The following is a 17,451-nucleotide window of genomic DNA, read 5'->3' as shown; positions in this document are numbered from 1 at the left end:
ATCTGAGGACGTCACTGTGGCCAGCCCCTAAGGTCTTCAGGAGGATTCATCTAGGTAAACAAGAACCTAAAACCATGCCCAAGATGGGCAGCGCTATAGAATCTTAAAAGATTTAAGATTTTAAATCTTTTAAAATCTTTAAAAGTTAATGCCCACCTCGCACGGTTTTGAGGAAGAGATGTGTCAAAGTGACTTTCCATCACCCTTAAGGGAGCTTGGGTAGGGGCAAGGCGTGTCGCTGGAACCTAGGTCCAGACCCCTGGCTCTGCCACTGAAAGGCTCAATTGCTTTGGGCAGTTACTCCCAGGCCTCATTTTGCACGTGCACTTACCTAGTGGAGACAAAAGTACATACCTTGGTAGAGCACACGCACCTGTAATCCCAGCACTTTGGGAGGCCAAGGTGGGCGGCTCACCTGAGGTCAGGAGTTTTGAGACCAGCCTGGCCAACATGGTGAAACCCCGTTTCTACTAAAACTACAAAAATTAGCCAGGAGTGATGGTGCACACCTACAGTCCCAGCTACAGGCGTGCTGAAGCAGGAGAATCGCTTGAACCCGGGAGGTGGAGGCTGCAGTTAGCTGAGACCACACCACTGCACGCCAGCCTGGGCAACAGAGTATGAGACTCCATCTCAAAAAAAGAGGTACCTACCTCAGAGTTCAAACTAGTGAATATTAGGAAGTGCTTGAGACAGTGACACCAAAGTGCACATTAAATACTCGCCAGTTTCATTATTATTAAAGAATCCATTTGAATGTCAGCTCAACACAGCCTCCTATACCAAGGCATTGTGAATTGCATCTCCCCCGTTTCTCCAGGCTTTTCGAAGAATCAGGGACACTGTAGCCTGTTGGTCTCAGAGTATGACAGATACGGAGGAGGCACATGTTTAGCTAATACTTAAACAGAGACCCTGAGCGCACATACACCCGCGCACGCATGCCCGGAGCGTCACCTTCTCTGTCAATCTGCAGTGACCAGGAGAGCAAGAGCTCCCACCTCCCGTCAAAATACTGTGCCCATCCTGGGCACTAAGGCCTCTTTAAAGCACGGCACATCCACGAGGGAGGGCCACAGCCACATACACTCCACCCAGCAGGTGGACAGCGTGAGCATGTGGACCAAAGCAGGGACAAGGTGCCCCGGCCAGCCCCAACGCCCTCCGCCGCTGACAGGGACAGAAGCCCTCTCCAACTGCGTGTGCTGCAGAGGCCATGTGTAGCCAGCCTCCAATGGCGTTCTATTCCACGCCAGTGCCTGGGCCAGTCAGCACCAGTGCAGAAGACAGTGAGCTGGCTCCGGACAACAGGGACGGAGGAAAGTTCCCACATTCACATTCCTGATAACGTGGACAAGGTGAGGGGCCGCAATCGCTCTGGCAGCATTTTAAAGATGGGGAAGTAGCAGACACCCACGCGTGAAGGCAGGAGAGCCCCAACTGTGGTGGAAATGGCCCCAGAATGGTAGGGCCAAGCCTAGCTCCAGACACCCCAGAGCCCTGGAGAAGCCAAGACCTAGGGAGGAAGCCTGAGGGAGGAGTGCCCGTCCCCAGGGGCCAGGCCTGGTGCACCGCTGCAGCTGATGCTCTCCTCTGTGCAGCCCCACCCTCTGCCTTGCTGAGTTCCCAGCTGCGAGGGCCTCGGGTGCAAGGGAGAGGCAGGTCTCTATCTCATGGAGCTATCAGATGAGACATCGCGATCGGAGTCCTCAGCCTCGCTTGGCGGCGGCGGCGGGTCGCTAAGCGGGACCGCAGCGAAAGCAGGAGACTTTCTAGAAAAAAACACCAGTCGTCAACCTTGGGGCAGGCAGGAATCCTGAAGACCGCACTCCTCTTCCTGCTGCCTCATCCTCTGGCAGCAGGTGAGAAGTACCGGAAGCGAGGGCGGGGCCGCGGGACGCCGAGGGAGCGGCAGGGACTGACGTCTCTCCAACCCCACCCTGACAGGGAAAGGGGCCCCGCCTGCGTCTTGGGAACTGAGACTGAGGTCAGGCACGATGGCTCACGCCTGTCATTCCAGCACTTTGGGAGACCAAGGAGGGTGGATCACGACGTCAGGAGTTCAAGGCGAGCCTGGCCAACATGGTGAAACCCCATCTCTACTAAAAATGCAAAATTAGCCAGGTGTGGTGTAGGTGCCCGTAATCCCAGCTACTCGGGAGCATGAGGCAAGATAATCCCTTGAACCCAGGAGGCAGAGGTTGTAGTGAGCCAAAAAAAAAAGAAAAGAAATAGCTGAAGTCACAGTAGGAGAGAAGCTGCTGAGCCTCCAGCACCCTGAATCTACGGCCTTGGCTTTATGTCTATCTGCAGTATTTTTGTGATTTTTAAAAATTCACTTTCTTGTTGCGGTGTCACTTACACAGGGTCAAATGCATAAATCATGGCCCTGACGTTAGATAAAAATCTGCCCCCACAACCCTTGTGTTCCTTGCCAGTTTTTAAACTGCCTCTAACCAGGGGAACCACCAGCGCTGGTGGCCTTGGGAGGTTTCAGTCCTCCCGCCATGAATGGACACAGCGCCTTCCAACTGCCAAGGGAGAGAGCTGTGGGTCTGGGTCAGCCACACCAGGTGACTCCCAAAGGGCAGCCCCACAGCAAGATGTGACCCAGTCACTGCCTGAGGGTCTTTGGGGCTGCGTCCCCTCGGAAGGCCCCATGGCCAGGGGAGGCGCCTACCGGTCTCCGGACTGGGTGATGAGCCGGCGGCAGGTCTCCATCTGCACGTCCAGGCCGCGCTTCATGCTACACATCTCCATGTACTCATGCAGGTGCCGGTTCATGTCGTTCTTGGCTGTGGCCAGCTCCAGCTGTGGTGGGGCAGGCAGGGCCATCAGGGTTAGCAGGTGGGGTTCACAGCGCCTCTGTTCCCCACGCCAGGAGGCTAACAGGCCAAGAGCAGTGGCTGGGCTGGGGGCCCAGGTAGCCATTACTGAAGGCTCAGATTTTAAAATAAATCAGACCAAGGCAGAAGGCACCCAATATGCTATCATTTTCTCTGGTTTTCCTGGAAATCTTTGCCTGTGGAGGAATGCAAAGGTACTGCTGCACGCTGTGTTCTTTTAAGACTGGTAAGAGTGGTGAGGAAAGTCAGTGTGGGTGGAATGGAGCAGATCCACAGGCTCCCAGTGCCACACGGGTTCCCGTTGGGCCTGGCTCATCCCTCATCCCTGTACTGCGCTGGTCCTGGGCCGTCCCCTGCACTGTGAGCTCCTGTAAGGGTTAGCAACGGGTCTTCCACATCCTGGCAGACTCAGACCTCGCAGGGAATTAACTCACTCCGTGACGTGCCCACGAGACCGCGGCATACAAGAAGCCTGGCTCACTGCGGAAAGGGGCCCAATCCTCTTACCATTGTCTCCTTATCACTTATTTTCTCACCTAAAAGCCATTCTGAGACACTACAAGGAAGACTTCCATATTGGAGGTGCCAATGATTCTGAGACATGTCCTGACTTCAGAAATGTCACACGTGGAAAACATGGGGCTCAGAATCAAAGAAATCCAGTCTCCCTCCCAGGGCCCATTCTTCAGCCCAGATTCTGAGGCAGGCAGAGAGGCAGGGCCCAGGCAGCACAAACTCTGTGCCAGGGACAGTCGACTGCCTCTCTTTGTTTTGGGTACAAAGGGCAGGGGCCACAAGGGGAGGCAAAATGAAACTGCCTGGAGATGACGTTCGTGACTGCCTGAGTGAAGAGAATGGGGAAGATACCAGCTGTGATAATCTGGATTGGACATAGAGGGTGGGAACTTAGAGAAAGATGGAAACAGGATACAGGGCCAGACAACAGAGATGATCAGGACAGTGACATCTGGGGTGAGAGGGTGGCTGGCTGGGTGAGAAGCCCCAGTGGGGACAGCTTCAGTGGTAGGCTTGGCTCCACAGTAGTGGGAGGAGCAGGACACGGTGACTGTTCAACCCAGGGAGAAAATACAGAGCCACCAGCCCTTGTTCAGATCAGCTGCCTACACGCCAATTTCTCCACCTTGGAAAAGCTGGAGTGCAGGGGGCTGGGTTCTGGAACCATCACTCAGGGAGACTGGGAAGAAGGAAATGAACCGAATATATTCTACTGAAATACAAGGCTAGTACTGCCACCAGTAGTCTCTGCATATGTCTGTGTCCCCACTTAATTCACAAATTTACAGCAGGAACAAAGTCAGGAGGTGAACGTGCAAGTCAGGAGATGTCCTTGACAAGCTACCTTGAAAACTGCAGGCTCGCTGTGTGACCAGACTTGGGGGTGCTTAGGGAGGAGATGGAGAGAGGTGAGGAGCAGTGGGGAAGAACTGCCTCCCGCCCACCACTCTGGGCCTTGGCTTTGCCAGAGGAACCGGTCCTTGCTCCATCTTAGTGACCCTGAGAGATCAAAAGTCACAAAGATAAAGGCACCTTGGGTACTCCTGAGGTCAGCAAGTCCTCCTAACAGTTTTCCTAATGCAGAAGTCCCCAAACCCCAGGCCACGGACCAGTACCTGTCTGCAGCCTGTTAGGAACCAGGCCAAACAGCAGGAGGTGAGCAGTAGGCAAGTGAGTGAAGGTTCATCTGTATTTGCAGCCACTCCCCATCACTGGCATACAGCCTGAGCCCCACCTCCTGTCAGATCCCCGGCGGCGTTAAGATTCTCACAGGAGCGTGAACCCTACTGTGAACTGCACATACGAGGGATCTAGGTTACGTGCTCCTTATGAGATTCTAATACCTGATGATCTGTCACTGTCTCCCATCACCCCCCGATGGGACTGTCTAGTTGCAAGAAAACAAGCTCAGGGCTCCCACTGATTCTACATTATGGTGAGTTACATAATTATTTCATTATATATTAAATGTAATAATAATAGAAATAAAGTGCACAGGCTGGGCGCGGTGGCTCACACCTATAATCCCAGCACTTTGGGAGGCTGAGGCGGGCGGATCACCTGAGGTCGGGAGTTCAAGACCAGCCTGACCAACATGGAGAAACCCCGTCTCTATTAAAAATACAAAATTAGCCAGGCGTGGTGGCGCATGCCTGTAATCCCAGTTACTTGGGAGGCTGAGGCAGGAGAATCGCTTGAGCCCGGAAGGCAGAGGTTGCAGTGAGCCAAGATTGTGCCACTAACACAGATTGTGTTAGGAAAACACAAGCTGTGTTGCACTCCAGCTTGGGCAACAAGAACGAAACTCTGTCTCAAAAAAAATAAAATAAAATAATTTTAAAAAATAGTAACAAAGTGCACAATGAATGTAATGTGCTTGAATCATCCCAAAACCATTCCCCACCTGGGTCAGTGGAAAAACTGTCTTCCACAAAACCAGTCCCTGGTACCAAAAAGGTTGGGGACTGCTGCCTAAAGTCATTGTACTGGGAGAGAGGAGGAGTCATGATTTGAAAATGCCTTTGTTTTTTTGAGACGGAGTCTCACTCTGTCGCCCAGGCTGTAGCGCAGTGGCACGATCTCAGTTCACTGCAGCCTCTACCTCCCAGATTCCAGCAATTCTCCTGCCTCAGCCTCCCAAGTAGCTGGGATTACAGATGCCCACCACAATGCCTGGCTGACTTTTGTATTTTTAGTAGAGACGGGGTTTCACATGTTGGTAGCCAGGCTGGTCTCGAACTCCTGACCTCAAGTGATCTGCCTGCATTGGCCTCCCAAAGTGCTGGGATTACAGGCAAGAGCCACCGCGCCCAGCCAAAAATAGCTTAAAAGGCATTATTCCATTTAAGATATGATTTTTATTCTTTCAGATCATATTTTACACTGGGCACTTGAGGTCCAGGGAAGACTAGGGAGAGATGGCAGCCCGAGATCTCTTCTTCACGAAGATGGCTGCACAAAGGCCTCTACTTCGCTGAAGGTGCAATGAAAACACAGACCTTAAACCCACCATCCAAAAAAGGGAAGCAAGAATCAGGTAAGCAGGAGGGAGGAAACAGCGAGCCAGGGTAGACAGAAGGGTGGGGACGACTGGTTTCCCTTGCCATGTCTTTAGCTAGCAGCACAAATCCACGAAATCTCATCTACCTGGCCAAGAAAACCAGGTTTGATGAAGAAGCAGGACAGTTTGATGTGTGTTGGGAGAATGAGTATATAGGAAAATAATTTCTCGACTTCTTTCTCAAACACATACAATGTGAGAGCAATAAAAATAAAGTCACTCCTTCCTTATCCACTGGTTTCACTTTCCACAGCTTCAGGTACCCAAGGTGAACCTTGATCTGAAAATATTAAATGAAAGATTCCAGGCCAGGTGCAGTGGCTCACGCCAATAATCCCAGCACTTTGGGAGGACGAGGTGGGCGGATCACAAGGTCAGGAGATCGAGACCATCCTGGCTAGCATGGTGAAACCCCGTCTCTACTAAAACATACAAAAAATTAGCCAAGTGTGGCGGTGGGCACCTGTAGTCCCAGCTACCCAGGAGGCTGAGGCAGGAGAATGGCGTGAACCCGGGAGGCGGAGCTTGCAGTGAGCCGAGATAGCGCCACTGCACTCCAACCTGGGCTACAGAGCGAGACTCCATCTCAAAAAAAAAAAAAAAAAGATTCCAGAAATAAACAATTCCTAAGTTTTAAATTGCACACTGTTCTGAGTGACCTGATAAAATCTCACGCTATCGGCCGGGCGTGGTGGCTCAAGCCTGTAATCCCAGCACTTTGGGAGGCCGAGGTGGGCGGATCATGAGGTCAGGAGATCGAGACCATCCTGGCTAACACTGTGAAACCCCATCTCTACGAAAAATACAAAAAAAATTAGCCGGGCGTGGTGACGGGCGCCTGTAGTCCCAGCTACTGGGGAGGCTGAGGCAGGAGAATGGCGTGAACTTGGGAGGCGGAGCTTGCAGTGAGCCAAGATCGCGCCACTGCCCTCCAGCCTGGGCGACACAGAGTGAGACTCCATCTCGGGGAAAAAAAAAAAATCTCACTCTATCCAGACTGGGACATGAACCCTCCCTCTGTCCCAAGGATCCACACTGTCTACACTGCCTGCCCATTAGTTACTTGGTAGCCATCTCAGTGATCAGACTGACTGTCATGGTATCGCAGTGCCTGTGTTCAAAGAATCCTTACTTTTACTTCATAATGACCCCAAAGCACAAGAGTAGTGATGCTGGCAATTTGGATATGCCAAAGAGAATCCAAAATGTGCTCCCTTTAAGTGAAAAGGTAAAAGTTTTCAACTTAATAAGAAAAAGAATCTAATGCTGAGGTTGCTAAGCTCTATAGTAAGAATCTTCTATCCGTGAAACTGTAAAGAAGGAAAAAGAAGTTTATGCCAGTTTTACTGTCACACCTCGAACTGCAAAAGGTACTGCCACACCGCATGCTAAGTGCTTAGTTAAGACAGAAAAAGCATTGAATGTGTGGGTGGAAGACATGAACAGAAACACATTCCAGTTGACAGCAACCGGACCCAAGCTATCAGGGGCTCAGTGCCATCTTTGGTTTCAGGCATCCAATGTGGGTCCTGGAACACATGCCCTGCAGATAAGAGGGCACTACTGTATGAATCTCCCACATGGGCTTGAAGAGAGGCTGAGAGTCAGAGAAGGCTCCATGCCTCTCCTCAAGTCAGAGCGTCGGGAAAGGACCATCTCACCAGGCCAGGAGAGCTCACAGGGGTCCCGTCCATCCCTCCTCCCACAGCAGCCTCCATTCTGTGGTTCCACGATCCTTCCTTTTTTTTTTTTTTCTTTTTCTTTTTTTTGAGACGGAGTCTCGCTCTGTCACCCAGCTGGAGAGCAGTGGCACAATCTCGGCTCACTGCAAGCTCTGCCTCCCGGGTTCATGTCATTCTCCTGCCTCAGCCTCCCGAGTAGCGAGTAGCTGGGGCTACAGGCGCCCGCCACCACGCTCGGCTAATTTTTTTTGTATTTTTCGTAGAGACGGGGTTTCACCGTGTTAGCCAGGATGGTCTTGATCTCCTGACCTCGTGATCCGCCCACCTTGGCCTCCCAAAGTGCTGGGATTACAGGCATGAGCCACCGTGCCCGGCCTCCACAAATCCTTCTTGCAGGTCCTAAAGCCTAGAGTTTGAGTTAAAGCACCAGCTCCACTTGCCTCTAGGTACCTCTAGAAGGTACTCCAAGGCTTGGGAAAAAGCATGGAGACTTCTGTTATCTCAATGGCTGAGTGGAAGAAACAGGAAAGTCCCAGTCCATCTCAGTGCGATGGCACTGATAGTGTTAATAATAATAAAATGCTCCCCACTACGCTACACTCACTATGAGCCAGGCACTGCCCTAAGCTCTGTATGTGCATTATTTCATCCGGTCTTGTAAACAACCCTATAGGTGAGGTATTATTAAATTCCTCGCTTTACAAATAAAAAGGCCGGGCGCAGTGGCTCATGCCTGTAATCCCAATACTTTGGGAGGCCAAGTTAGGAGGACTGCTTGAACCCAGAAGTTTGAGGCCAGCCTGGAAGACATAGTGAGACCCTGTCTCTGTAAAAAATCAAAAAATTAGCCAGGTGTGGTAGCACACGCCTGTGGTCCCAGCTACTTGGGAGGCTGAGGTAGAAGGATTGCTTGGATCCAGAAGATCAAGGCTGCAGTGAGCCTGGAGTGACAGAGCAAGACCCTGTCTCAAAAAAAAAGAAAGAAAGAAAGAAAAAGAAACAGGTATAGGGCAGGACACATGGCTCGTGCCTTTAATTCTAGCACTTTGGGAGGCCGAGGCAGGAGGATCACTTGAGCCCAAGAGTTTAAGACCTGCCTGGGAAACACAGGGAGACCCCATCTCTACAAAACATTAAAAATAAAAATTAGCTGGGTGTGGTGGTACACACCTGTGGTCCCAGCTACTCAGAAGGCTGGGGTGGGAGAATCACTCCAGCCTAGGCAACAGAGTGAAACAGAGTGAGACCTTGTCTCAAAAAAGAAAGGGCAGAAAGACAAGGGAGCGAGGGAGCGAGGGAGAGAGGGAAGACAGAGAGAGAGAGAGAAAAAGGGAGGAAGGAAGGAAGGGAGGAAGGGAGGGAGGGAGCGAGGGAGAGAGGGGAAGACAGAGAGAGAGAGAGAAAAAGGGAGGAAGGGAGGGAGGAAGAAAGGAAGGAAGGGAGGAAGGGAGGGAGGGAGGGAGGGAGGAAGGAAGGGGCTCAGAGGGAACAAGTAACTTGTTACAAGTTCAGAGTGGTTGTAAGTAACAGAGCTGAGATTTGAACCAACATCTCTCTGCTTTTAGAGCCTGAGGTCTTCAGAGCCTACCAGAAGGACTATAGCTGAGAGATCACGCCTCCTCCCAAGACCTTGGTCTCTAGGGTCCTGCAGGAGGGATGAGGCCACTGCACCTGCAGCCCCACTCAAAACCCTCTGGGACACTGTGCCCCTGGCTTCCGCTCCTGCCCTTACCTCTATCTGGTCAATGGTCTCCTGATACTCCTTCTCCCGGGTTTTGAACAGGGACTCCGTATCTTTAATCACCTTCTCCAGGCTATCTTCCTGCTGCTGGAGTAGAAAGGGAAGCAGGGGAGGCCAGCCAGGGAGGGATGGGATAGGGCGCATTCCAAGGGCCGAGTCAGGGAGAGAGAGAGAGAGAGGAAGTCCGGTTAAAGAAACTAGAGAAAGAAAAGCAAAAGGATATAGGAAGGGGGGAGACGCAGGTAGAGGATGACAGCCACATGGGGGGACAGAGCAAGGAGAGGAGCGGGGGCGTGGGCGTCAGGCTGGAGAGGCAGAGCCAGAGGGCCCTGAGGCCGGGAGCAGAGGTTACCTCTCCCTGGGCCTCTGCAGCTGCCATGGCATAGCCTGAGAAATCCTCCCAAAGCAGCAGGGTCTCCTCAGTCTCCTCCCAAGTCAGGCTGTCACAGTCGTCCTCAAAATCATACTCTCTCCTAGAGACAGGGAACCCGGGTGTCAGGGCGGGCGGGGCCTCATCCTGGCAGGGGACTGGGGAGCTCCGGCCTCCTGGGCTGCTGTGGCATCGGTGCTACGGGAGCACGGCCTACGGACTCACAGCTGGTTGAGCATGCGCTGCATCTCCTCGTTGATGCTGAGGGCTGTGCTCTCCTCCTCATCCCCATCAGGCTGGCGGGGCCCCTCACTCTCCGACAGGGAGGTGTCCTCCTCGACGGCAGCCTTGCGCTCCCGCTTCCGCCCCCCCATGGATGGGACCTTAATGGGAGACAAGTGCAGAGACTACAGAGACGAGGCCGGGTGCATGAGGAGAAAGGGCGGGAGCGGGAGGCCGGGCAGAGAGGGCGGAAATGGGGGAGAAGCGTGAACCAGCAGGAAGGGTGGGGCAGACAGAGAGAAAAGTCACAGTTACAATGACAGGAACAGAAACACGGACAGTCACCAAGGGCCAGACACACAGACACACAGCAGAGGCCAGGGCTGCAGACTGAGAAGGCAGAACAAGAAGAAATCGAGAAAGAGAGCAGTCAGACAAGGGAGGAAGGGCTCGTTGGGGCTGCAGTCAGATGTGCATGATGGCTCAAGAGGAAATTTATTTTCTAAAAAAAGTCTTTTTGATTAAATGACTCAACTAAAAAAAAAGCTTTAGGCTGCAAGGAGGATGAGGGTGCAATGTGTACAAAGGAGAACCTGAATCACATCCAGATCTGGAAAGCCAGGGGAGAAGGGAGAGAAAGAAATGCAGTCAAGAGAACGAGAGAGAGAGAGAGAAAAAGGGGGAAGAGCAAGGAGAAGAGAAAGGGCAGGAAAAAATCAGTGCTCAAGAGCCCAGCGGGCCCAAACTGAGGGCCAGGAGGCCTAGGCAGCTTAGAACTGGGACTGGGACATTAATAAGCTTGCGTGAGATCAAACTAACCAGCTTCTTCTGTGGAGGAAGCAAGAGAGAAGAGAAGAGGAAGAGAGGAGAGGAAGCAGACAGAGGAGAGAGAGGGGGAAGGGAGAGATGGCGTTAGAGACAGCTGCCACAATGCCCCTCCTGACACTGCTCCTTACCCCCCAGCCTAGCCCCGTGAGGGCCCCAGGTGCCAGGTAAGGCTCCCCAAACAGGAGGCAGGGCCTGCGTTCCAGGCCAGCCGCCAAGGAAGCATCCACCTGCCCCACCCACCCCTGAGAGTAGAGGGCAGCTCCGTCCTCACCTGGAACATCTGGATCATGTCCTCGCAGTTGCGCTGCTGAGCCACATCGCAGAGCTTGGCAGTGATGTCGATGCGGCGGCAGATGTCCATATCCACCTTCATGGCTTTCTCCTGGATCTTGGTGTCCAGCTCCGACAGGTTCTGTCCAGGGAGCCCAGGGAACAGTGAGGAGGCAGCCAGTTCTCCAGACAAGGACGAATGAGGCCTCGCAAGGTCCTCATCCTTCCCACCACATTGCACCGGTGCCTCTTCCGTGGAGTCTCCCTGAGCTGAGTGCACCCCTCTTCCTGGGGAGCGGGCCCCCCCGCCCCAGCACTGTGTGCATATGCTGGGCAAGGGGCAGCTCGGGCCGCTGCTCCCTGGCCAAACGGAAGCCCTGAAGGGCATGACCAGTGCCTGGGACATGCAGGGGCTCACTGGAACCATTAGCAGTCCTCATCCTCCTGGAACTTACATTCCCAGAGAGAAAGAGACTCCTGGGAATTCTAAGAGTGGAGAAAGGACTATAGTAATCGCAACAGCTCACACTCTTCCAGCTAACACTGCGTGCCGGGCACTGTCCTGAGTACATGATCACCTTCACAATACCCCTGCAGAGTACACGCCTTTATTTCCCCATGCCAAAGATGACGCCTCAGAGGCTGAGGAATCGGCCCAGGGCCCCGGTGCCAGCCGCGGAGCCTCCACCCCAGAAGCCGCTCACTAACTGCTCTGTAACCCTAGGCCCTCAGAAGTTTGCCACCTCTGACGCAACACCAAGATTTGTGTTCCTTCTCTTTCTCTGGAGTTCGGGGTGGCTGGGGAGAAAGGGAAGGAGAGCAAAAAGAAGGGAAGGAGCCGTGGACGCGACACCAGCAGGCCAACACTAGAAGGGCCTGCTCCTCTGGCCTCAGAAGCCTCACTTCCACTCTCAGGGAAGCCTGGGGCTGCACTCACGTTACTCATGAGCCCCTTGAAGACCACCAGCTCAGCCTTCAACTGTTCCACCTTCAGTGCCAGCTCCTCCTGGCAGGCATCAGCCTCCTGGGCTTCCTGCCGTTGGGAGAAACCCTGATGTTAGTGGCACTGCCGAGGTGGAAGGAAGATAAAGATGACAAGGAGGGACAGGAGACGGGGCAGCAGGGTCATGGGCAGACAGGGGCACCCAGTGAAGCACCAGCAGCAAGTGGGGTGCCACCCTCACCTCCTGGAGCTCATTTACACGGTCTTGCAGCTGGATCCGCACCGTGTACTCCTCTTCCCACCTGACAGACATGGGAAGGGTAGAGAGAGCTTAGGTACAGAGTCCTTCCCTGCCCCCATGGCACCCTGTCCCCACCTCTCTGGCTCAGGCCTCAGACCCCAGTTCTGGTTCCCTGGATGGGGAGAAGCAGGGCACGGGAATGCCTGGCCAGCCAGCTGGTGACCAACTGCAGCTGTCACGTGGCTCTGTGCTTCCTGACGGGCGTCGAGCTCGCCAGCTGCCTTCCCGGAACCTCCGGGCCACACACCAGGAGCTCTGTTTGGACAACTGCTGAGGCTCCAGTCCTCTGCGGTGCCCATCCCCGCTCAGGCCCCAGCTCAGCCAGCTGTCTGGCTGGCCTCATCGCCCACCTCCTGCCCACACCAGACCACCAGGCCCACCCGGCCCAGTCTCCCACCTTCAGTCGCACAGATCCAGGCTCCCGCCTCCTGCCCGCACCAGAACAGAGCTCGTCGAGCCCGCTGCCCTGCCTCTTGTGGTATCATTTAACCCTGTAAAAGCATCTGCAGGACACATACTGTATCAACAGAGTGGGTCAAGAGCCTGGTAGGAGACACTCAAAGTCCTTCCCCACAAGCTCCAGAAACTGCCCACCCAGAGCCTCCTCTAAGTGAGTCACAGAGAGGTAACCAGGCTGGCTCAGAGGCCAGAAGTCCTACAGCAGCATGACAGCAGTGGACACATGAGCTGGGGGTTACTAGCACTCAAACCCAGAGGGAAAGAGAAAGGAGAGTGTGGAAAGGGGCCCGGTGAGTACGGTGGATGAGAACTAGAAGCGGCCTCTTCCAGGGCCCAGAGTTCAGAGGTTAAGACTGCAGGTGGGCTGCACGACACTCTGGGCCACACGGCAGGGTCCTAGCTAGGGCATGCTTCCCAGAGCCAGCTTTGTCATGTCTCATCAGCCATGGCAGGCGGTGCATATTCCATTCCATCAGAGATGGAAGCCAGGGCAATGTGCTGCTTAGGACCTGCCCGGCGTTCCAGGGCCCTGCAGTCTAGCTGGCATAGCAGCACATCTCAGACCCTGTTCCTGTGAGCTCATCCCTTCTGCCAGCCTGAGAAAGGAGGGGAACTGCACCAAGAAAGAAACTTCAACACAAGAAAAGTGGTTAGGAAGGGGCCAAGAAGATAGCAAGAAAAATGAAAATCTGAGTGGGCAGCTTCTGAAGCCTTGGCTTAAGCCCTTTCTTCCCCTTCCCTCCATCTTCCTTCCTATGTCAGCCTCTGGGTCCCACTCTCCTCACTCACAGCCGCACTGCAGTATTCCTAATAATAACTCCTCCACATCACCTCGGCTGCCCCTCCCTGCTGGGCAGAGCAGGAGGAGGCAGCCAGCCCAGCCACCACCCTGCCGGCTCCCCACACAGCCGGGCTCCCCTCACAGCCCAGCTCCCAGCCTTCCTGGCTCCCAGCCCCCTTCCCTGTGTGTCCCATAGGTGCTGCTCTCCTCCCCCCTGGCATTCTCATGCACACAGGCCACTAAGGGCCATAGTGGCATCAGGTTATATGTTTTCTTAGCTAAGACCCTTATCTTTTCTGGGTCTTGGTTTCTTCATCTACGATGTGAAGGCATGAACTGTGGTGCCCTCATGCCTCTGGAGCCCACAAGTCCCTCGAGGAAGACAGTAAACCTGTCAAGGGCATGCTAACTCTGGACAAGATGTGTGAGCGGGGGCAGGAGGGGCTATCTGACAGTGAGCTCAACAAAGCCTGGAAGAAACTTAAGGAAGGCAGTTAGCTAAAGGTTAAGCTTAAGGAAATCTTACAGGGTAAAAAATCGAAAAATGAATCACCTGGAAGTCCACTACAATTCTATTGTTCTTTAGCCAGATTTCACACAAACAGGTTCATTTTCACCTCCATTTCCATCTGGTCTCACTTACAAGGTTCCCTTAACATGGGCAGAATTTGAGAGAGATTTCCCTACATTCTGCATGAACCAAACACCACTCTTAGAAAAAACTCTATCCCTGGGTTGAAGAGAGAAAGCAGGGACCAATCCTAGATTGGAAAAATGGGGGCTCAAAAAAAGGTCACACACAAGGCAAGGGAGCTGAAAATAGAACCCAGGAGGCCTTTAGCTACCTCCCAGTTTAGCGCTCAAGCCATCCCAGGCCTTCCAGGCAGAAAACAGGAGTTACAGTGTTGCTATAAAGAGACCAGAATGAGGGCAAGGGATCTGGGGTGGAAGAAGAGTCACTGCCAGTATCACGTACCATCCAAGTCTAGCTACGGCCTTCTACACAGCAGTGTGCTGCAGAGCTATGAGCTAATCAGTCCCCGAGGAATAACTCTTTCCTGCCCTGGACAGCTGGACCAAGGACAAACGCTCCTTCAGTTTAAAAAAAAAAAGAAAAAAGAAAAAAGCTCCTGAGAACAGCAGTTGTTCCTGTGGTTATGGATGTATTCCAGAACTGTGCCTTTCCCACTGCTGAGTGTGTTAGTTAACTCCTGCACGGGCAGAGCAGGCTGGTTCTGGGTGCCAGAATGATTTCAGGACAACTGAAACTCCCAAGGACACGTAACATGGACCACAACTAAGGAAGCCAGCACAAGGACAGGACTCAAGCTCAGAAAGCCTGCTGATCTCTGATCTGGTCAACTCCAGCAGGGTGGAGATCCCTGAAGGTCGCCCCCACACCCATCGGTCATTTCCTACATTCGGCCAATCCTCACCCAGTGCTGAATCTCTGCTACACTGGGCTGCATAGGTAGTTCCCAGGCCCGCCCACAAGGGGTCATAATAGCTGAGATGAGAGGGGAGGCCGCCAAACCAAAGCCTTCTCTGACTGTCAGTCACCGCCTTCCTCCTCAAGGCATGGGTTGGAGTCTGCAAGACACTACCTCTGTTCTCACTCCTGTCCTATCGACTTGGTTATCAGCCATTTAAGGAATCCACTTGGTATACAGCCAGCACTCCTGGCATCACATCCCTTCCCCTTGCCCCTTGGGGCCGGGCTCCTCTCAGACAGCCAAATCTTCATCCACAGAATGCACTGGGCCCGCCCCGCGGCCTCGCAGTCCTAGGGAGTGTCCATATCCCAGCTTCTCCCTGCTCAGTCCCCTGCTGGCTCTCCACTCTCCCTCCACCGCTGGCGTTTTATACTGCCAAGAGATTCCCCCATCAGCCCTGCTCTCCACCCTCACCCTAGGGAATTCCCTTCACTCTTTCTTTTCCCACTTTGTTGACCTACTCAAGCAATGGCTTGAGGTCCCGGAGCTTTTCCTATGAAACCACAGCAGGTACCTGGTTTCCATCAGTATTCTTTGGGAAACCTTGGGCTGTGAAAGAATCACCCGTTGCAAGGTACAGCCCCTCCCTTACCACCCCCTTCCAATTTCACTCAATTTACTCTCCCAAATTGACGCGATATCCTTGCCTCCTACTTTTCAAGTTTATATCCCTAAACTGCCCCAGGGCTGAGACCGGTAGGGCTCAGACCCAGTCCCTTTCACACCCACAAAGCCCGCAGTTAAGCCTGGATGCAGACAAGCTGGAAAAGGAGGAATTCCCCAGTGTTCCGCTCCCAGCGTCCTTCTTCCTGTCACGAGTGGGGCTTCTGCATTCTCTGCGGATTCTAGTCTCCCTGCGTCCAGTTCCTTCCAAGCTCCTCATCATACAGCACAAACTTTACTCTCATTCCTTTCACCCCTGATTCTTCGGAACCCACAATGACTCCCGGCCCGTTGTGAGGGGCATGGCACAGAGAGCCCTGTCCCCTCTTCCCAATCCCTACCTCCGCTTGTACTCGTCCCGCTCCCGCTTCACTTTGGCCAGCACGTTGTAGAGCGCGCGGATCTCAGGCGTGATGGTGTCGATTTGGACGCCCACCCCATCCGGGTGCACCCACGACAAGCCAGGCCCTTGCACCAGAGTGGGCTCCAGTCCCGGCCCGAGCCGGCGGGCGTGCGAGAACGACCAGATGGTGCCGGGCATGAAGCGGGCAGACGAGGAGTAGGTGGTGGAGGTGGAGGTGGAGGACGACGAGAGGCTGGCCGCGGAGGGCGCGAGGGGGCCGGCCGGAGAGCGCGCTGGCGAGCCCAGCACCCGCGCCGACGGGCTGCAGACAGCGGCCGGCCGGGCGCCCAGCGGCAGCCCCAGGGGCCGGATGGGGCTGACGAAGCCTGTCTGCACGGCCTGGTCGCGACGACCCAGGCCCCGCCGGCCCTGCTTACCCTCCTCCAGTGCTTGCTGCAGCTGCTTCTCCAACAGCCGGTTCCGGCGCTCCAGCTCATGCACCTTGGCCAGGAAGCAGCGGAACCGGAGGTTCAGGGTCTTGAGCACGTTGATGTTGGAGCCCAGGTCATTGCGGAGGGCCATGGCGGCAGGCGGGGCCGGGCCCGGCCCGGGCGGCGAGTAGGCAGCAGGGCCGGCCGGCGAGAGAGGCGCCGAGGGTAAGTCTCCTCCCCCGGCGAAGTGGTCGCCTCCCAGTGAGTCCCCCAGCGGCCCGGCCAGGCCCTGCTGCTCCTGCTGTAGGAGGAAGAGGTTGGGGCCGAATAACGGATTCATGGCTGCGCCTTCTGCTGGGAGATGCAGACCGGTGCAAGAGCAGGGATGGAGGGCGAGCGAGAAGAGCCAATGCGGTGCCGGCGGGACAGGGCCGACCAATCAGGAGGCTCGGCGGCAGGGCAGAGGTCAGGGGGCGGGCCGAGGGGGAAGCCAATGACAGGCTCCAATTGGAGGCCGGACCCTGGACCTTTCCGGATCTGGAGCCGAACCCAGGGATGAGAGGAGCCACCGCCTGGAATCCAGCTGGGGTGGCCTAAAGCCCAGGACCTCCAGTACCCCATGGGTTCTGGTGGCAAGCCCATCTCCCCTACACTACTTTTTTTCTAAGACCGAGTCTCACTGTCGCTCAAACTGGAGTGCAGTAGCGTGATTTCGGCTCACTGCAACCTCAGCCTCCCGGGTTCAAGCGATTCTCCTGCCACAGTCTCCCGAGTAGTTAGGATTACAGGTGCCCGCCACCATGCCCGGCTAATTTTTTGTATTTTTAGTGGAGACGAGGTTTCACCATGTTAGCCAGGCTGGTCTCGAACTCCTGACCTCAGGTGATCCACCCACCTTGGCCTCCCAAAGTGCTGGGATTACAGGTGTGAGCCAGCATGCCCAGACTTCCCCTACACTTCTATTGCCCTCCTCTCCCCAGAGTTCAATCACCCCTAGCTCTG

The 17,451-nt window shown here is 54.5% G+C and overlaps 1 protein-coding gene across 7 annotated transcripts; it reads right to left on the bottom strand.

Moving 5' to 3' along the window:
• Positions 1-707: 707 nt before the first annotated feature.
• Positions 708-16,863, bottom strand: IFFO1 (intermediate filament family orphan 1). 7 transcript variants are annotated; one of them, XM_033223092.1, is made up of 10 exons: positions 16,017-16,863; positions 12,220-12,280; positions 11,973-12,068; positions 11,037-11,177; positions 10,757-10,762; positions 9,941-10,098; positions 9,698-9,818; positions 9,337-9,429; positions 2,681-2,811; positions 708-1,772 (listed from the first exon to the last, which is right to left on the bottom strand). In XM_033223092.1, exons 1-10 carry the CDS (start codon positions 16,787-16,789, stop codon positions 1,667-1,669), a joined length of 1,686 nt encoding a protein of 561 aa, XP_033078983.1. In that variant the 5' UTR covers positions 16,790-16,863; the 3' UTR covers positions 708-1,666. The 7 variants fall into 7 exon arrangements, with proteins under 7 accessions (XP_033078983.1, XP_033078980.1, XP_033078982.1 ...); XM_033223089.1 differs by having other exon boundaries at positions 9,337-9,432; positions 10,757-10,765; positions 16,017-16,862; XM_033223091.1 differs by having other exon boundaries at positions 10,757-10,765; positions 16,017-16,862.
• Between the last annotated feature and the right edge of the window lie 588 nt (positions 16,864-17,451).

This window comes from Trachypithecus francoisi, unplaced genomic scaffold, assembly GCF_009764315.1.
Source record: "Trachypithecus francoisi isolate TF-2019V2 unplaced genomic scaffold, Tfra_2.0 Lachesis_group11, whole genome shotgun sequence".
In the NCBI taxonomy this organism is placed as follows: domain Eukaryota; kingdom Metazoa; phylum Chordata; class Mammalia; order Primates; family Cercopithecidae; genus Trachypithecus; species Trachypithecus francoisi.
This window is presented reverse-complemented; position numbering and strand designations above follow the sequence as displayed.